Genomic DNA, 18,658 nt, shown 5'->3' on the forward strand with positions numbered 1-18,658 from the left:
TATATGTGACCAACAAGCGTATGAAAAAATGGTTAACATCACTCATCACTAGGGAAATGCAAAACAAAACTGCAATGATATATCATCTCACACCAGTTAGAATGGCCATTACTATAAAAAGTAAAAAAATAACAGATGTTGGTGAGACTGTGGAGAAAAGGCAATGCTTACACAGTGCTGGTGTGAATGTAAATTACTACAACCACTGTGGAAAGCAGTTTGAAGACTTCTCAAAGAACTTTGAACTATCATTCAACCCAGCAATCCCATTACTGGGTATATACCCAGAGGAATATACATTATTCTAACATAAAGACATGTGTACACCTATGGTAATCACAGCACTATTCACAATAGCCAAAACATGGACTCAACCTAGATGCTCATCAATGGTGGACTGCATAAAGCAAATGTGGTACACATAAACCATGGATTACTATGCAGCCATAAAAAAGAATGGAATCATTAGTTGATGCACTTTCTTCCTAGCATCAATGGTCCTTATATTTTGGCATGCTTTTGCAGTGGTTGGTGCTGGTTGTTACTTTCCATGTTTAGTGCTTCCGTCAGGAGCTCTTGAAGGGCAGGCCTGGTGGTGACAAATCTCTTAGCATTTGCTTGTCTGTAAAGGATTTTATTTCTCCTTCACTTATGAAACTTAGTTTGGCTGGATATGAAATTCTGGGTTGAAAATTCTTTTCTTTAAGAATGATAAATATTGGACCCCACTCTCTTCTGGCTTGTAGAGTTTCTGCCGAGAGATCCACTGTTAGTCTGATGGGTTTCCCTTTGTGGGTAACCCGACCTTTCTCTCTGGCTGCCCTTAAGATTTTTTCCTTCATTTCAACTTTGGTGAATCTGACAATTATGTGTCTTGGAGTTGCTCTTCTCGAGGAGTATCTTTGTGGTGTGCTCTGTATTTCCTGAATTTGAATGTTGGCCTGCCTTGCTAGGTTGGGGAAGTTCTCCTGGATAATATTGTGCAGAGTGTAACCAGCTAACATCATAATGACAGGATCAAATTCACACATAACAATACTAACCTTAAATGTAAATGGGTTAAATGCTTCAATTAAAAGACACAGACTGCCAAATTGGATAAACAGTCAAGACCCATCACTGTGCTGTATTCAGGAGACCCATATCTTATGCAGAGACACACACAGGCTCAAAATAAAGGGATGGAGGAAGATCTACCAAGCAAATGGAAAACAAAAAAAGGCAGCGGTTGCAACCCTAGTCTCTGATAAAACAGACTTTAAACCAACAGAGATCAAAAGAGACAAACAAGGCCATTACATAATGGTAAAGGGATCAATTCAACAAGAAGAGCTAACTATACTAAATACATATGCACCCAATACAGGAGCACCCAGATTCATAAAGCAAGTCCTTACAGACTTACAAAGAGACTTAGACTCCTACACAATAATAATGGGACACTTTAACACTCCACTGTCAACATCAGACAGATCGAGACAGAAAGTTGACAAGGATATCCAGGAATTGAACTCAACTGCACCAAGCGGACCAAATAGACATCTACAGAACTCTCCACCCCAAATCAATAGAATATACATTCTTCTCAGCACCACACTGCACTTATTCCAAAATTGACCACATAGTTGGAAGTAAAGCTCTCCTCAGCAAAAGTAAAAGAACAGAAATTATAACAAACTATCTCTCAGACCACAGTGCAATCAAACGAGAACTCAGGATTAAGAAACTCAATCAAAACCACTCAACTACATGGAAACTGAATAACCTGCTCCTGAATGACTACTGGGTACATGACGAAATGAAGGCAGAAATAAAGATGTTCTTTGAAACCAATGAGAGCAAAGATACAACATACTAGAATCTCTGGGACACATTTAAAGCAGTGTGTACAGGGAAATTTATAGTACTATATGCCCACAAGAGAAAGCAGGAAAGATCTAAAATCAACACCCTAACATCACAACTAAAAGAACTAAAGAAGCAAGAGCAAACACATTCAAAAGCTAGTAGAAGGCAAGAAATAACTAAGATCACAGCAGAACTGAAGGAGATGGAGACACAAAAAACCCTCCAAAAAATCAATGAATCCAGGAGCTGGTTTTTTGAAAAGATCAACAAAATTAATAGACTGCTAGCAAGACTACTAAGAAGAAAAGAGAGAAGAATCAAATAGATGCAATAAAAAATGATAAAGTGGATATCACCACCAACCTCACAGAAATAAAAACTACCATCAGAGAATACTATAAACAACTCTATGCCAATAAACAAGAAAACGTAGAAGAAGTGGATAAATTCCTGGACATATACACTCTCCCAAGACTAAACCAGGAAGAAGTGGAATCCCTGAACAGACCAATAACAAGCTCTGAAATTGAGGCAATAATTAATAGCCTACCAACCAAAAAAAGTCCAGGACCAGATGGATTCACAGCTGAATTCCACCAGAGGTACAAGGAGGAGCTGGTACCATTCCTTCTGAAACTATTCCAATCAATAGAAAAAGAGGGAATCCTCCCTAACTCATTTTATGTGGCCAACATCATCCTGATACCAAAGCCTGGCAGAGACATAACAAAAAAAAAGAATATTTTAGACCAATATCCCTGATTAAAATCAATGCAAAAATCCTCAATAAAATACTGGCAAACTGAATCCAGCAGCACATCAAAAAGCTTATCCACCATGATCAAGTGGGCTTCATACCTGGGATGCAAAGCTGGTTAAACATACACAAGTTAATAAACGTAATACAGCATATAAACAGAACCAAAAACAAAAATGACATGATTATCTCAATAGATGCAGAAAAGGCCTTTGACAAAATTCAATAGCCCTTCATGCTAAAAACTCTCAATAAATTCGGTATTGATGGAACGTATCTCAAAATAAAAACAGCTATTTATGACAAACCTACAGCCAATATCATACTGAATGGGCAAAAACTGGAAGCATTCCCTTTGAAAACTGGCACAAGATAGGGATGCCCTCTCTCACCACCACTCCTATTCAACATAGTGTTGGAAGTTCTGGCCAGGGCAATCAGGCAGGAGAAAGAAATAAAGGATATTCAATTAAGACAAGAGGAAGTCAAATTGTCCCTGTTTGCAGATGACATGATTGTATATTTAGAAAACCCCATTGTCTCAGCCCAATATCTCCTTAAGCTGATAAGCAGTTTCAGCAAAGTCTCAGGATACAAAACCAATGTGCAAAAATCACAAGCATTCTTATACACCAACAACAGACAGAGAGCCAAATCATGAGTGAACTCCCATTCACAATTGCTTCAAAAAGAATAAAATACCTGGGAATGCAACTTACAAGGGATGTGAAGGACCTCTTCAAGGAGAACTACAAACCACTGCTCAGTGAAATAAAACAGGACACAAACAAATGGAAGAACATTCCATGCTCATGGATAAGAAGAATCAATATCATGAAAATGGCCATACTGCCCAAGGTAATTTATAGATTCAATGCCATCCCCATTAAGCTACCAATGACTTTCTTCACAGATTTGGAAAAAGCTACTTTAAAGTTCATATGGAACCAAAAAAGACCCCGCATTGCCAAGACTATCCAGTGCGAAAAGAACAAAGCTGGAGACATAATACTACCTGACTTCAAACTATACTACAAGGCTACAGTAACCAAAACAGCATGGTACTGGTACCAAAATAGATATAGACCAATGGAACAGAACAGAACCCTCAGATATAATACCACACATCTACAACCATCTGATCTTTGAAAAACCTGACAAAAACAAGAAATAAGGAATGGATTCCCTATTTAATAAACGGTGCTGGGAAAACTGGCTAGCCATATGCAGAAAGCTAAAACTGGATCCCTTCCTTACACCTTATACTAAAATTAATTCAAGATGGATTAGAGACTTAAATGTTAGACTTAAAACCATAAAAACCCCAGAAGAAAACTTAGGCAATACTGTTCAGGACATAGGCATGGGCAAGGACTTCATGACTAAAACACCAAAAGCAATGGCAACAAAAGCCAAAATTGGCAAATGGGATCTAATTAAACTAAAGAGCTTTTGCACAGCAAAAGAAACTACCATCAGAGTGAACAGGCAACCTACAGAACGGGAGAAAATTTTTGCAATCTGCCATCTGACAAAGTGCTCATATCCAGAACCTACAAAGAACTCAAACAAATTTACAAGAAAAAAAAAACACCATCAAAAAATGGGTGAAGGAAATGAAAAGACATTACTTAAAAGAAGACATTTATGCAGCCAACAGACACATGAAAAAATGCTCATCATCACTCGCCATCAGAGAAATGCAAATCAAAACCACAGTGAGATAGCATCTCACATCAGTTAGAATGGCGATCATTAAAAAGTCAGGAAACAACAGGTGCTGGAGAGGATGTGAAGAAATAGGAACGCTTTCACACTGTTGGTGGGACTCTAAACTAGTTCAACCATTGTGGAAGACAGTGTGGTGATTCCTCAAGGATCTAGAACTAGAAATACCATTTGACCCAGCCACCCCATTACTGGGTATATACCCAAAGGATTATAAATCACGCGGCTATAAAGACACATGCACATGTATGTTTACTGCAGCACTACTCACAACAGCACTATTCACAATAGCAAAGACTTGGAGCCAACCCAGATGTCCATCAATGATAGACTGGATTAAGAAAATGTGGCACATATACACCATGGAATACTATGCAGCCATAAAAAGGGATGAGTTCAGGTCCTTCGCAGGGACGTGGATGCAGCTGGAAACCATCATTCTCAGCAAACTATCACAAGAACAGAAAACCAAACACCATATGTTCTCACTCATAGGTGGGAATTGAACAATGAGAACACATGGACACAGGAAGGGTAACATCACACCCTGCGGCCTGTCGTGGAGTGGGGGGAAGGGGGAGGGATAGCATTAGGAGATATACCTAATGTAAATGACGAGTTAATGGGTGCAGCACACCAACATGGCACATGTATACATATGTAACAAACCTGCACGTTGTGCACATGTACCCTAGAACTTAAAAGTATAATAAAAATTTTTTTAAAAAATGAAATCATATCCTTTGCAGCAACATGGATGGAGCTGGTGACTATCATCCTAAGCAAATTTATGCAGGAATAGAAAACGAAATACTACATGTTTTCACTTATAAGTGGGAGCTAACATTGAGTATACATGGACACAAAGATGGCTACAATAAACATCAGGACTTACTTGAGGGTGGAGGGTGAGAGGAGGGTAAGGATTGAAAAACCTAATGTCGAGTACTATGCTCATTACCCAGGTGATGAAACAATCTGTACTCCCCATGACATGCAATTTACCCACATAACAAAGCTGCACATGTATCCCCTGAACCTAAGACAAAAGTTGCAAAAAAAAAAAAAAAAAAAAAGGAAATTACAAACCTACCCACCTGGTAAGGTCAACTACAATAGCTAGCTGAAATGCAAGTATCTTACAAAGTATCAAAGAACTAGGTATTTATCTGAGAGAGGATTTAAACCCAAAGAGATAAAATTTAAATTCCTAAGTTTTACTCCTAAAAATTGAAGTTTGCGCATCTGAAGCAGAATTAAGTAACTGTATTTTTAACACAACAGCATCTTCAGTTGATTTTGATAGCAAGTAGTCCACCCCCAATACACCTTAAGAAATTTCACCCTAGTAGATGATAAGGAATATTTTCAGCTCAAATCGGATTGTCTTTTTGATGTTTGGTGACATCAGACACCAAAAGGATATGGAATGAGTATGGAAAATGCCTGGATATTGAATGACCGAGGAATGAAAGAAACCAAAGGCATCAATATTTTATGATGATCTTAGGTGTGGCAAAAAAGCTAATGAGAATAGGCAAACATTGATTTTCCTAGCTTTGGAAAAGAGACAGCAACAACTTCTGTTACAGTAAAATGTTTTTACATTCATTATCACATTGGATCAACACTACATCCAATACAGTAAGTAGGATATGTAATACATTCCTGTTTTTAGATGAATAAACTAAGACAGCTAATATAAGGCAACAGTAAACTAAGACAGCTAATATAAGGCAACAGACAACAAGTAGTAGAACTGGGACTGAAATACAGATATTTGGAACCCAAATTCTGTGTTCACTCTGCTTCACAGTATTCCATGTTAAATTAACTCATATGCCTCTGGATGTCAAGCTTCATGTAATATATGTAAGTAAAAATTTATCATAGAAAACTGAAGATCAAATTTTATAGCAAAGGTGAGAGGTCAAGATCAAAACTAAAACTTTGCATTCATTTACATAATGACTATAGATGTAGCAGTGAAGGTGAATTATGTTTTCAAAAAACGAGCATAATCTGGGAATAAAGATTCAAGGCCTGAAACTTTAAGAAGTACATAGTAAGCATAAAAGGTCAGCAAAGTAAGACTGATTAAAGAAGAAGGAGAACCAGAAAAGTGGAGTGTTAAGAATAAAAAAATAACTAAGTACTATTCACTGATGACTGACAAAGAATAAATGTTACTATAGGTCATTTATTAGGTATGTTTAAAGACAAAAAGAATAGTATCAGTGGATTCAAGAAGTACCATAAGAAAGAAGTGATAGTGGGAATAAGATTCCTGATGAGAATGAAAGTATATAAAAACAGATGAAGATGATGCCTTAGTGATTCTTATGCCCCCTCTAGTGAGATGCTCTAGAACACACAGAAGACAATTCTCACAAACAAAATTAGGCTTATCAGAATAAGGACCAAAGAAGAAGGAAAAAAAAATGTTATTAATGTAGGGCTGAGAGTCAGGGCAACAAATTATTTTAAAACTAAGCCTTATATTAAATATAAATTTTAACATTTTACAAAATCATGTATTTCTATAGTATGGTTGCAAGTAAGTAAAAAACACATTAAAAATGAACAGTACATGCTAAATGTTAACAGAGAGATTCTGAATTCAAAAAAAATTTTTCCACATTACCCAACTTTCAAACAATAAATTACCTTTACTTAAAAAGATTAACTGGAATAATAAAGTCATTTTCTCCAAAAACTTCTAATCATGAGTGCTAAAAACCACAAAACATCCTTTCTCTCTTTTATTATACTCTAAACAGAATTTAGAGAGAGAGAGAGGGTTCAGGACATGCTATCTCAAAATGTGGCATCTTGGCCTATTGAATATTTTAAGCTGTAGCAATTTGAGAAACAACATGTACAGGAATAATTTTTCTGGTCTTCCTCTGAAGCAAGTCATAACACCTCATGTGAGAGGTGCCCTCCCTATACCTAAACAATGGAGCATCTTTATCTCCATAGACACAGGGAGGAATCTGAGTGAACAGGCTTTGCTAAATTTCCCCCAATTTATTACACTTAGTTCATATTCCCTTTGTCCTATCATATTTCTCCATGACTTTTCCATCTTCATCACACCTGGCATAAAAACATTCATGTTTAACCATTTCTTTGGGTCTTCATTTCCTTATAAAGGCTCCCATGTCATATAAAACATATTAAATACATTTGTATGCTTTTCTCTTGCTAATATCTTTTGTTATAGGAGTCCCAATTAATGAACCTAAGATGAGTAGAAGGAAAAGATATTTTTTCTAACCTTACAGAAGTCTAACCACCAGATTATCAACGGTTGAATATTTAAGAATATAAAAAGCATACAAAAGCATGCCAATAAAAGTATATCTATAATAGTTATAGCAGGTTTAAGCAACCCAAAGATTCAAGCATTTCGTTCCTCTGCCAGAAGTCACCAGAATCAATGAAGACAAATTCTGTGCACCTGTCAAAAAGAAACTATCCTTTTACAAATAGGGCTTGTTTAAATTTATCATGCCTATGGGTAATAATGATACCCTATTGAGAACTGAGATCACGATTTAGTTTTATCATCATCTAAATTTTAGTAAAACAAAATTTTAATTTAGTCTTAAGTAAACAATTGCTAAATTTACTGACAATGATAGGGAATTACCAGTTGGTTTGAAATTAACACCTTCATCCATCTTTATTAAGTCCAGGGATGATAAATCATTCAGATTCTTCAAACATAATTCTGTTTAATTATAGAAAACACATTTTAATTTTAGTAAAATAGGGAAGTAGGGCAAAATAATTTATTATTAAATATGCTAAAGTTGTGTTATTACTGTGTAATTGTTCTAGAAGAACCACAGTCCCTACTTAAGCGGTAAGGAAAAGCTCATTTAAATAAAAAAGATAACTAATATACTAAAAACATTTTCTAATAGTAACAAGAATACAAGTAATAAAAATAACACTCAGTAAGTAGAAATAACACTTAAAACTTGGAGTATTTAAATGATACACATGTATTACCTCATTTAATCCTCAAAACATCACAATAAGGTAGACACTGATATTTTCATATATAGGTTAGGAAACGAAAGAATAGAGGCTACGTAACTTGCTCCTTTGCTATCTGCCCTCCATTAAGGCAATGGTTTTCTTTTTCTTTTTTCTTTAAATTTCTATCAAAGATATATTAATATATGCACAAAGTATAAGAAGTCAAATAGTTCTGCAAAGATTATTCCAAAACCCACCAGTTCTTCCCCTCCTCCCTCTTTGCCACATTCTTGAAGCAACAACTTTAACTGATGCTTTCAGGTGTTTACTTTTGTTTCTCTGACAGGAAGCAATGCTAGTTCATGTTCACTATTGATGGGGATCAGAGCAATTGTAGTGATCTGCTGCTTACAGTTCCTTCTCTGCCTCATGCCATACTCCACGAGACATAAGATAGTTCAGAGCAGACAGTGGGAATACTGTAATAGTTCAATCCTAAACAGAGCAGCCACTCAAAAAAACACCCTTAGAGTTCTTTGGGAAATACTTTAGTTTAAGCACCACTGTTTAGACAGCTTGATAGTGTTAAGTGTTTGGTGAAGTAAAGATTTTGAAGTCTTTTCTAATTTTCTTAATTACCCACTATTAAATCCGTTCATTACCCATTACTCGGTAAGTCAATGAAAAATGCTTACTTTACCATAAGCTGAGCATGATTCTAAGCTCTATGTTTACAGCAGTTAACAAGACAAGGTTTTTCTTTTTAGAACTTATATTTTACAGAAGAAAGCAATCAACATACAAATAAATAATACAGTTTCACATATACTATAAAGAAACATAAGGCTAAGAACCTATATAGAATGATTGTGTAGAATTTTAAATCTTTTAACTAAAGCTTATGTTTATTTCCTTTTCTTTTTTTTCCTTCTTCTTCTTTTTTTTTTTTTTTTTTTTTTTGAGGCAGGGTCTTACTCTGTTGCGCAGGCTAAAATACAGTGGCATGATCACAGCTCACTGCAGCCTCAACCTCCCAGACCCAAACAATCTTCCCACCTCAGTCTCCCGAGTAGCTGGAACTACAGCATGTACCACTGCACTAGCTAAGTTTTTAAAAAACACTTTTTGTAAAGGTGGGATCTCCCTATGTTGTCCAGGCTGGTCTCAAACTCCTGAGCTCAAGAGATCTGCCCACTTTGGCCTCCCAAAGGGATTACAGGCATGAACCACCATGCCCAACCTATATGTATTTCTCATAACTGCTATATATTTTCATATAGAGTAAGGCTATCCTCACCCTAATTGTCAAAATAAACACATTACTTTTTCTAAAAACAAGGAAAACAATGATAACAACATCATAGAATCATTTTCTCTTCCTCTCAGTAAAGGTGGATTTAAGTAAGATACCACAGGAAGACCTCTCTAAAAAGTTAATATTTGAACAGAGACCTGAATAAAATGAAGGTGCACACCATGTGAAGTATGCAAGGAGAGTTCCAAAAATAGAGAACAAAATGTGCAAAGGACCTGATGTCGGAACAAGCTTGGTGTATTTAAGGAATAGCAAGAAGGCCAATTTGGTGAGAGTAGAATAAGAGAGAGAGAAAGTGACAAGAGATGTAGTTAGAGTAATAGGCAGGGAGATATCAAGCAGGATTTTGTGGGCTGTGGTGAAAGTTTGTATTTTATTCTAAGAGTAATGGGGAAGCTATTAGAGTATACTGGGCAAGAAAGTATAATCAAGTTTAGGAAACAGCATATACTATGCTAACAGATCCTTCCTGAGAGATGTAAGGCAGATCTCCAAGGATAATGGCAGGGCTCAGAAAATGCTGACCCAAAGCATTTCAAACTCAGTAAGACTGAGAGGACCTCAGAAACAAGAAGGTCACTCTGACTTTCTGTGTGAAACATGGTCATAAAGGAATTCTCTGACCTACTTTGCCTAAATTCTAAGACCCTCATTCCACGGTATGGAATGGTCCTGTCTCATGCCCAGGAAGAAAGAATGCTACACAGAGAGGCCAAGAAGAATCTGAACAAATAGGCCTTGTTAAGTTTTGCCTAGTTTATTAATATTAGATAATACCCTTTTGACCAGTCATGTTTCTCGACAACTATTCATTTTTTTTCATTAGACTTGCCATAGAAACACAGTTTTCCCTGGGTCTTTGGGTCTTAATTTCTGAAGGCTCCCATGTCATATACAACTTTGATTAAATAAATTTGTTATGCTTTTCTCTTGTTAATCTGTCTTGTTATAGGAGTGTCAGCTGTGAACCTTGCAATGAATGAGGAAAAGATGTTACTATTTTTCTCTCCTACGATACCAAAACCTTAATATTCAGTTATATTTAGCTATTTTTGTTTAGAAGGCAAAACTTTGCTAACCCTATAGTGACCAAAGATAAGGCAAATATGAGCTGTGATTCTGCTAATTTAACAAAAGATAAAACATTAAAGTTATCCAAATATAGCAATATATCTCTTGGACTATCTAATTTCTTGAGTGTATTTGATCATTATTTTCAAAATATATGTTTAATTTTTAAAATTCCATTACAAAATTAATCAATACCTTGAAGATAACACAACTTATAATCTGTATTTCAACATGAATACAGCAGCATTATGAATATATGCTATTGGTTATGATCATGTTTTAACAACATATTTATTCTTTAAGCAAGACAATTTTACTGCTTTATCTCTGCATTTTTATTTGCCACACATGTAATACAAGTAGAGAATAAATTTAAATTGGCTAAATCTTTTTAGAGGATCTAACATTTTTTTCTTTTACTAAAGGGACAGTCTCAACACAATGAAAAGGTAGCAATTTCTAATCTGAATAAATGCCTAACAATATTTTATATTCTAAAAAACAAGTAAGAAATACTAGTTGATTAAATAACAAGCTGATGTTGGATAGGAATACATCTTTGGCACAGGTTGGGTTACAAAGCCCATAATCACTCTAGGCTTATATTTTTCAATTAAAATTAAGTAGAAAAGAAAAAATACATATTGGGCATGATTGCTCACACCTATAATCTCAGTGCTTTGGGAGACAGAGGTGGGAGGATCACTTGAGGCCAGGAGTTTGAGACCAGGCTGGAAAACACAGTGAGACCCCCTTTCTAAAAAAAGCTACAAAATTAACCAGTTGTGGTGGCTCACGCCTATAGTCCCAGCTACTCAGGAGGCTTTGGCAGGAGGATCATTTGAGCTCAGGAGTTCAAGGTGACAATGAGCTATGATCACGCCACTGCATTCCATCCTGGGTGACAGAGTAAGATTGTCTCTTTTTAAAAAAAGAAAAAATACAGAGTGTGTATCTGTAAGCATATTTTCAAAGACCAGGGATGTTAGAAATAAAAACCAAATAAACCAAGTTAACAATATTATACAAAGAAAGACATTCTGATAGAATAAATTGATTAATTCAGCAAAAAAGTGTATATGCCAAGCTTTTTGTGTGAAAAAGAAATAGTTCACATTATTTTTCTACAGATAAGTTTCCTTTTTAAAAAATGATTTACAAAAGCATATTCTTACTTTCATAATAACTGAACTTTTTCACTAAAATATATACAATCTAATTTTTGGAATGAAATGCACCTAACCTTGTAATTTTGCTTCAATTCCATCTTTGTTCAATCCAGATGCAAAACCTGCATGTCATGAAAATTTCCAAAAAGTAAAACAGAATTTAATTCATCTTTACAGGCTCAGTTTATACCCCAGTTAACTAGGGAAGAGTAGTCTAATTGAGTCTTATATAAGAAAAAAAAAAAATCTCAGCTTATTGAATTCAAACAAGACTTAAATAAATATCCATAGAAACAATGAACAGGAATATCATATTTTAACAAGAATGGTATGGAATAAATTTCCAAATGTTTTACACATAGTAAATATCATCAAGTGATTAATGTATTCTAATGAACTTTCATTATAACATGAATGTTCCTAGGAAAACATATTTGGTAATACAACCATTTTGTGCTATTCACTAAAGTTGTAACTACAAATACTGTTTAACACAATAATTTCACTCCTAGGCACATACCCACAGATATACATATACATGTGTATCAAAAGATATATATAACAATGTTCACAGCAACATTATTTAAAATTAATAATTTCCTTTCATCAAAAGATTTATATTCATATAAATGGAATCTTTTCAAGAATAGATAAAGCTAGTCTGTGGTATGTAAGTCAGAATAGCATTGACTTCTGGGGGCAAATACTGACAGAAAAGGAGCATGAGGGAACATCTAGAAAATGTTCTATATCTTAATCTGGGCTGCGGTTACGTGTGTATATGTGTGTATAAACATATATATAAAATTTCATTGACCTATACACCTCATATTTGTGCAGTTTACTATAAGTGATATCTCAATACAAAAAAGTAACTACAGAAAATAAAGTAACCATGAAAAGGCAGAAATGAAAATTAAAACATGAAAAGATATCAATATTCATATATAATATTGATAAAAATACACAAGTATACACCCAAAGGAAAGGCTGGAGAAACAAAATATGGCACTTTTGAACACTGCTGAAAGGTATATGAGCTACTAAGGTAGCAATTTAGCCACAGGTATCAAATTTATAAATGCATATATCTTTGACACAGGAATTTCATTTCTTTTTTTTTTAATCTTTTTAAATTTTTTTTATTATACTTTAAGTTCTAGGGTACATGTGCACAATGTGCAGGTTTGTTACATATGTATACATGTGCCATGTTGGTGTGTTGTACCCATTAACTCGTCATTTACATTAGGTATATCTCCTAATGCTATCCCTCCCTTCTGTCCCCTCCCCACAATAGGCCCCGGTGTGTGATGTTCCCCTTCCTGTGTCCAAGTGATCTCATTGTTCAATTCCCACCTATGAGTGAGAACATGCGGTGTTTGGTTTTCTGGTCTTGCAATAGTTTGCTGGGAATTTCATTTCTAGAGATTTATCATACGGATAAATTCATGCATGTAAAAAATGAAGGGATTTTTTGGCTGCATTGTTTGTAATAGCAAACAATTAGAAAAAGTATAAATGTCCATCAATTGGGGATCGTTTAAACAGGTGATACATAAGTAAATGGAATATTATTTAGCTATTAAAAAAAGCTTCCAGCCAGACATGGTGGCTCACGGCCAAAATCCCAGCACTTTGGGAGGGTGAAGTGGGAGGATCGCTTGAGCCCACAAGTTCGAGACCAGCCTGGGCAGCATAGGGAGGCTCTGCCTCTACAATTTTTTTTTTTCAAAAGTTAGCCAGGTGTACTGATATATGCCTGTAGTACCAGCTACTCAGGAGGCTGAGGTGAGAAGATCACTTGAGCCCAGAAGGTTGAAGCTGAAGTAAACTGTGATCACACCACTGGATTTCAGCCTGGGCAACAGAGCGAAAGCCTGTCTCAAAAAAGCTTCCAAGACATACTAAGAAAAAAAGGAATGTGCAGAAGACTATAATAATGGAGGTTTTAAAAAAAATATGACCACAAGTCCAGGCACAGTGGCTCATGTCTGTAATCCCAGCACGTTGGGAGGCCAAGGCAGGTGGATCACTTGAGATCAGGAGTTCGAGACCAGCCTGGTCAAAATGGCGAACCACCGTCTCTGCTAAAAATACAAAAAATTAGCCAGGCATGGTGGTGCGTGCCTGTAGTCTCAGCTACTCAGAAGGGTAAGGTGGAGAATTGCTTGAACCTGTGAGGTGGAGGTTGCAGTGAGCCAAGATTGTGCCACTGCATTCCAGCCTGGGCAACCAAGAGAGGCTGTCTCAAAAAAAAAAAAAAAAAAAAAAAAGCCCACAAATTCTTTGATATTCTGCCCTCTGAGAGATGAACTTAATCCCTCTCGCCTTCGTGTGACCAGGACTCAGTGACTTGCTTCTAAAAAACCCAATAAAGCAGAAGTAATGATGTGTGACTTCAGAGACAAAGTTATAAAAAAGTACTGCTGCTTCTGATTTAGTCTGTCTCTGTCTCTCTTTCTCTCTTGATCATTCATCCTGAGAAAAATCAGCTGCCATGCTATAAGGAAAGATCCACCTGGCAAAAGACTGAGGCCTGCCAACAACTGTTGAGAAACTGAGACCTCTAACTTATAGCTCTGTGAGTGAGACTACTTAGAAGTGAATCTTCAAGACCCAGGAAAGCCTTCAGATGACTGCAGCCCTAGCTGACATATCTTGCAATCTAAGAAGAGCCTCTGACCCAGAGCCACCTAGCTAAGACAGTCCCAGATTCCTAACCCACATAAGCTGTGTGAGATAATAAATTCTGGTTGTTTCTAGATTACTTGTTTTAGGATAATTTGTTAAAAGGAATGGAAAACTAATACATTATGCCACCATTTGTGTTTAAAATGGTGGGAAAATAAAATTACATTTTCTTATTTACTTTTATATGCAAAAAAATTATTCAAAAAAGATATACCAATGATTACAGAACTAGGGGATGGAAAGGGGAGAGATGGGAATTGAACAACTGTGTAGGTGGGGATATACATGGAAGAATTTTAGTTGTATATATTCCTTCACTTTATGATTTTTGAACTAAGTAAATGTATTACCTAGTTGAAATAGACATTTTTAAGTGATAGGAATATTTATATATTCCTTTAATATAGACTTATATTAATTACTCTTTGAGATCTGAAAGTTTTCAACCTCTGTGCATTAGAATGATACTTCAACGAGTCAGGCTTTAATTTGGTATTCAACAACCCCAAGTATAGGTTATTTCATAACCTATACCACATAAAAAAACCCTCTGGAAGCCACATAACAAGATGTGGGTTAGCTATAGAAGCAAGATGAAAATTGTAGCAGCAACAGTAGTACTATATACTTTCATTTCTTATAAATTGAAAAATAAACAGTCATAAACTCAAAAACAGGAGTAGCTGAACACTAAGCACAGAGAAAATTCAAAACGTTCTGTAACTTTAACTTATTTTCAATGATTTAGACATTTCTGTTATTTTTACTGGAGCTGAATTTTTTTCCACTAGGTCTATTTTTAATGGTGCTGATTTCAAACCTTGTTGAAACACTAGAAGTAAAACAGATTAAAATTTCTCAGTTTGTCTACTCTTGTCTCTAAATGTATTTGGGACTGTTGTTATCTTTTGTTTTATTATCTATTAGTTTCTGTAATCTATCTATCCTGTAACTTATCAGCATAAATACAGGCCTAGCTGGCTTGAAAAAATTACTACTTTTCCAAGTCAAAGTAACAAACCATAATGAGATGGATTTTTCAAGGCTCTGATATAAAGCAAAGTTGATCGTATCCATTCCAAAGCAATATTCACATCCGTGATGGTATGCAGTACTATCTCTGCATTTAAATGCTCAATAAGATGTCTGTGCAAACTAATGAAAAAAAAACACTTTGCATTACGAATATGCAGTTCAATGCCATAACTGTTACTTTTTAACTTTAATAATTTATAATATACCAATTGCTACTTTACTAATTCATGAACTATAACTTAATTTCCAAAAACATAAAAGAAAACCTTAAGAAGTCAGTTCAACTTCTAAAAAGGCTTCAGATATATCTCTCTACTTTATGGTTATAGAACACGGATTACTGCTTTAACAAAAGTTGAAGCATAAATTATATCCTACTTTCTCCAAAAAAGAATACATTAAATACCTTACTAATAAGTCCCAGATTTCCTCTATTATTAAGATGTGAAAATATTTCTCCTTTATTACAAATTAGTAATTATAAATTTATATAATTTCATATATAAATTATAATCATAATTACTAAGGCTTTATTACAAATTAGGGTTTGTTATAAACAAGAATACATGCTTGTCAAGAAATACCACTGAATAAAATGACTACATTTTTAAAAAATTATTAAATTCTCTAAAATGACACAAACTATCTAGTTAAATTGTTGAAAACTTTACAGAAAATGGCCTTAAAAAAATCTCCAAACCAAATTTCCTTTTGATATTTTAAAAGGAAATAAAATAAGCTATATCAGCATTACTATCTTTTTGGAACATTTTTTGTATTACCTGCTTTCTACAGTGTCTCTACAAGCTAACATCTGAATGTATTTGTCTCTTGTGCTTAATCGAGTCATGATAACTGCAGTAGCTGTAGTGTCAAACTGGGGAAAAAAACAGAAATGTAGTGAAGAAGAGCACATCTTGGTATCAGTCCTCTGCAAAAACTCAAGATTTTCATTTTATATTAAACAGTCTCCTTGTCTGAAATAACACTTCAAAAAGACCTTTAAAATGCTCTCACTTTGTTAACCTAAAATTTAATTTAAAAGCCTTCCAAGAGTATAGCTGTAAATATCACTTTGGTTTCAATGTAACATGATTTTGGCAATGTTAAAATCAAAACAAACTCTGGTAACTGCATAAAAGTTGTAAGATTTGGTATAGTTTATATATATAATCTGATTTATTCCATGAAATTATAGAATTGTATAACATAATATTTACAAATGTTTTGAAAATATACTCTTCCTGATGTTCCCATAATAGCTATAAAAATGACTTATTCATGTATTTGTCAGAGTAGGGTATGTTTTGAAATGTATTTGGGCTGACTTTGTCATAATGCCTGGGAACACTATTAGCATTTAGTGCTAGGACCTAGGGATGTTACATGCTCTGTAATGTGACAGCCCGAAACAAGGAAAACCTGTTTCATCCAAAATGCTGAGTACCCCCATTCAGAATAAAAAAACAAAACAAAACCAAAAGACCTTTAAGAGTATATCCATTCATAAACCCATCCCTTCATCAGCCAGTGCAAGCTTACACAGAATGAAGGAAGTATGTCCCAGTTGGTGAGGCTTGTTTTACTTTTATTCCTCCATTAAAGGTAAATTTTCTCTGCTATATTACTTTTAAGCCTGATATAATTATAACATGCTAATCAAAAAATACACAATTTTTTGTTTTTATCATGTTTTTAAGTATAAAAAGCAAAGTTATTGTCACTTACTTGAGGTCGACCAGCTCTACCAATCATCTGTAGAATATCTGTTTCACTGTACTCTTCAAACAGTCCTCCAGCATAATGCATTGTAGATTTTATAACTACTAGGTGAGCAGGCAAATTTACTCCCATAGCTAAAGTACTAGTAGTAACTGCATCAGATGAAGACATAGTAATTTTGAGCCATTTAACTTTATTGCTTCATGAAGACTTTTTAATAAAAGACATTCCTATAAATGTAATAAAATCTCATATATAAGAAATTTAGAAAAGAAAGAAAAAAGAACATTACAATCTAAAATAGTAACACACCTTAAATCCAAAAACCTACTAAATTCTTGTTTTTCAAATTACACTACGTTCAATAATATGACAAAGATCTAAACATTGCCAAAGAATTTACTGTACCATCTACATGCATAGGTAACCATTTAATTCTAGATTCTCAGAAGAAAAGAAGAAAGAAGCGGAATACTTGAGCTTTTCCTTTTTTCCTCTTAAAAATAATTTTCCAAAATATTTTATAGCATCCACAAGAAATATGTTTTACTTACAAAGAACTGGTAAATCTCCAACAGTAAAAGCTCCCTCAACTACTTTTCTATCTGACAGCTCCATACCAGCATGATGATAAGCGGCACCATCTTTTAAGATATCTGTAATATATCAGCTGCTACTATTAGTATTTTATCAATAATTGGCACCTCTCATCTATATGTGAAAATGCTATTCAAAAATAATCTCTAAACCTACCTCTCAGTTTTGAATCTCTTACGGAATATGCATACTTCTGTAACCTATTTAAAAATACCATAAAATTATTTAGTTACTCCCAGTAACATTAGAGGACTCTGAAACAGTTTATTAATTATTTTAAAACTTAGAGATATCAAAAAATTTTCACAATATCATTATCTGAAAACTATTTTAAGAAGTAGAAAATATCCAACTTACATATTCAAAAGTCCCTAAACTTATGAGCTGTAATATTAAAGCTCACTTTTAAACCAAGAATTTGGAAAACTCACTTCCCCTAAGAAAAAAACATAATTGGTGATTAACAAGTCAGAATATAAGTCTACTCTCATGATTTGCCTAAAAAAAATTGTAAGAAGTAACAATTCCTAAAACTACTATATCACTAGTAAGCCAAAACAAAACAAAACAAAAACAAACAAACAAAAAAACCATAGAAATAAACAATAGTTGTTTCCAGTGCTCTGAGACATAGACATGGCATTTAAAAAAACTAGGTTGGCCAGGTGCAGTGGCTCATGCCTGCAATCCCAACATTTTGGGAGGCCGAGGCAGGTATGATCACGAGGTCAG

The 18,658-nt window shown here is 34.7% G+C and overlaps 1 protein-coding gene across 1 annotated transcript in view; it reads right to left on the minus strand.

Annotated features, from left to right (window-relative positions):
• LOC112633712 (probable ATP-dependent DNA helicase HFM1) overlaps positions 1 to 18,658 on the minus strand; it is a 130,305-nt gene that overhangs the window by 63,899 nt on the left and 47,748 nt on the right. Inside the window, exons 15-21 of the mRNA XM_025400580.1 lie at positions 18,083 to 18,126; positions 17,884 to 17,985; positions 17,336 to 17,481; positions 16,390 to 16,484; positions 15,594 to 15,727; positions 11,953 to 12,000; positions 7,989 to 8,069 (exon numbers count right to left, since the gene is read on the minus strand). Of these exons, the coding sequence (XP_025256365.1) occupies positions 7,989 to 8,069; positions 11,953 to 12,000; positions 15,594 to 15,727; positions 16,390 to 16,484; positions 17,336 to 17,481; positions 17,884 to 17,985; positions 18,083 to 18,126 (650 nt within the window). The remainder of the gene's footprint in view (positions 1 to 7,988; positions 8,070 to 11,952; positions 12,001 to 15,593; positions 15,728 to 16,389; positions 16,485 to 17,335; positions 17,482 to 17,883; positions 17,986 to 18,082; positions 18,127 to 18,658) is intronic.

Source organism: Theropithecus gelada, chromosome 1 (assembly GCF_003255815.1).
Source record: "Theropithecus gelada isolate Dixy chromosome 1, Tgel_1.0, whole genome shotgun sequence".
Taxonomy (NCBI): domain Eukaryota; kingdom Metazoa; phylum Chordata; class Mammalia; order Primates; family Cercopithecidae; genus Theropithecus; species Theropithecus gelada.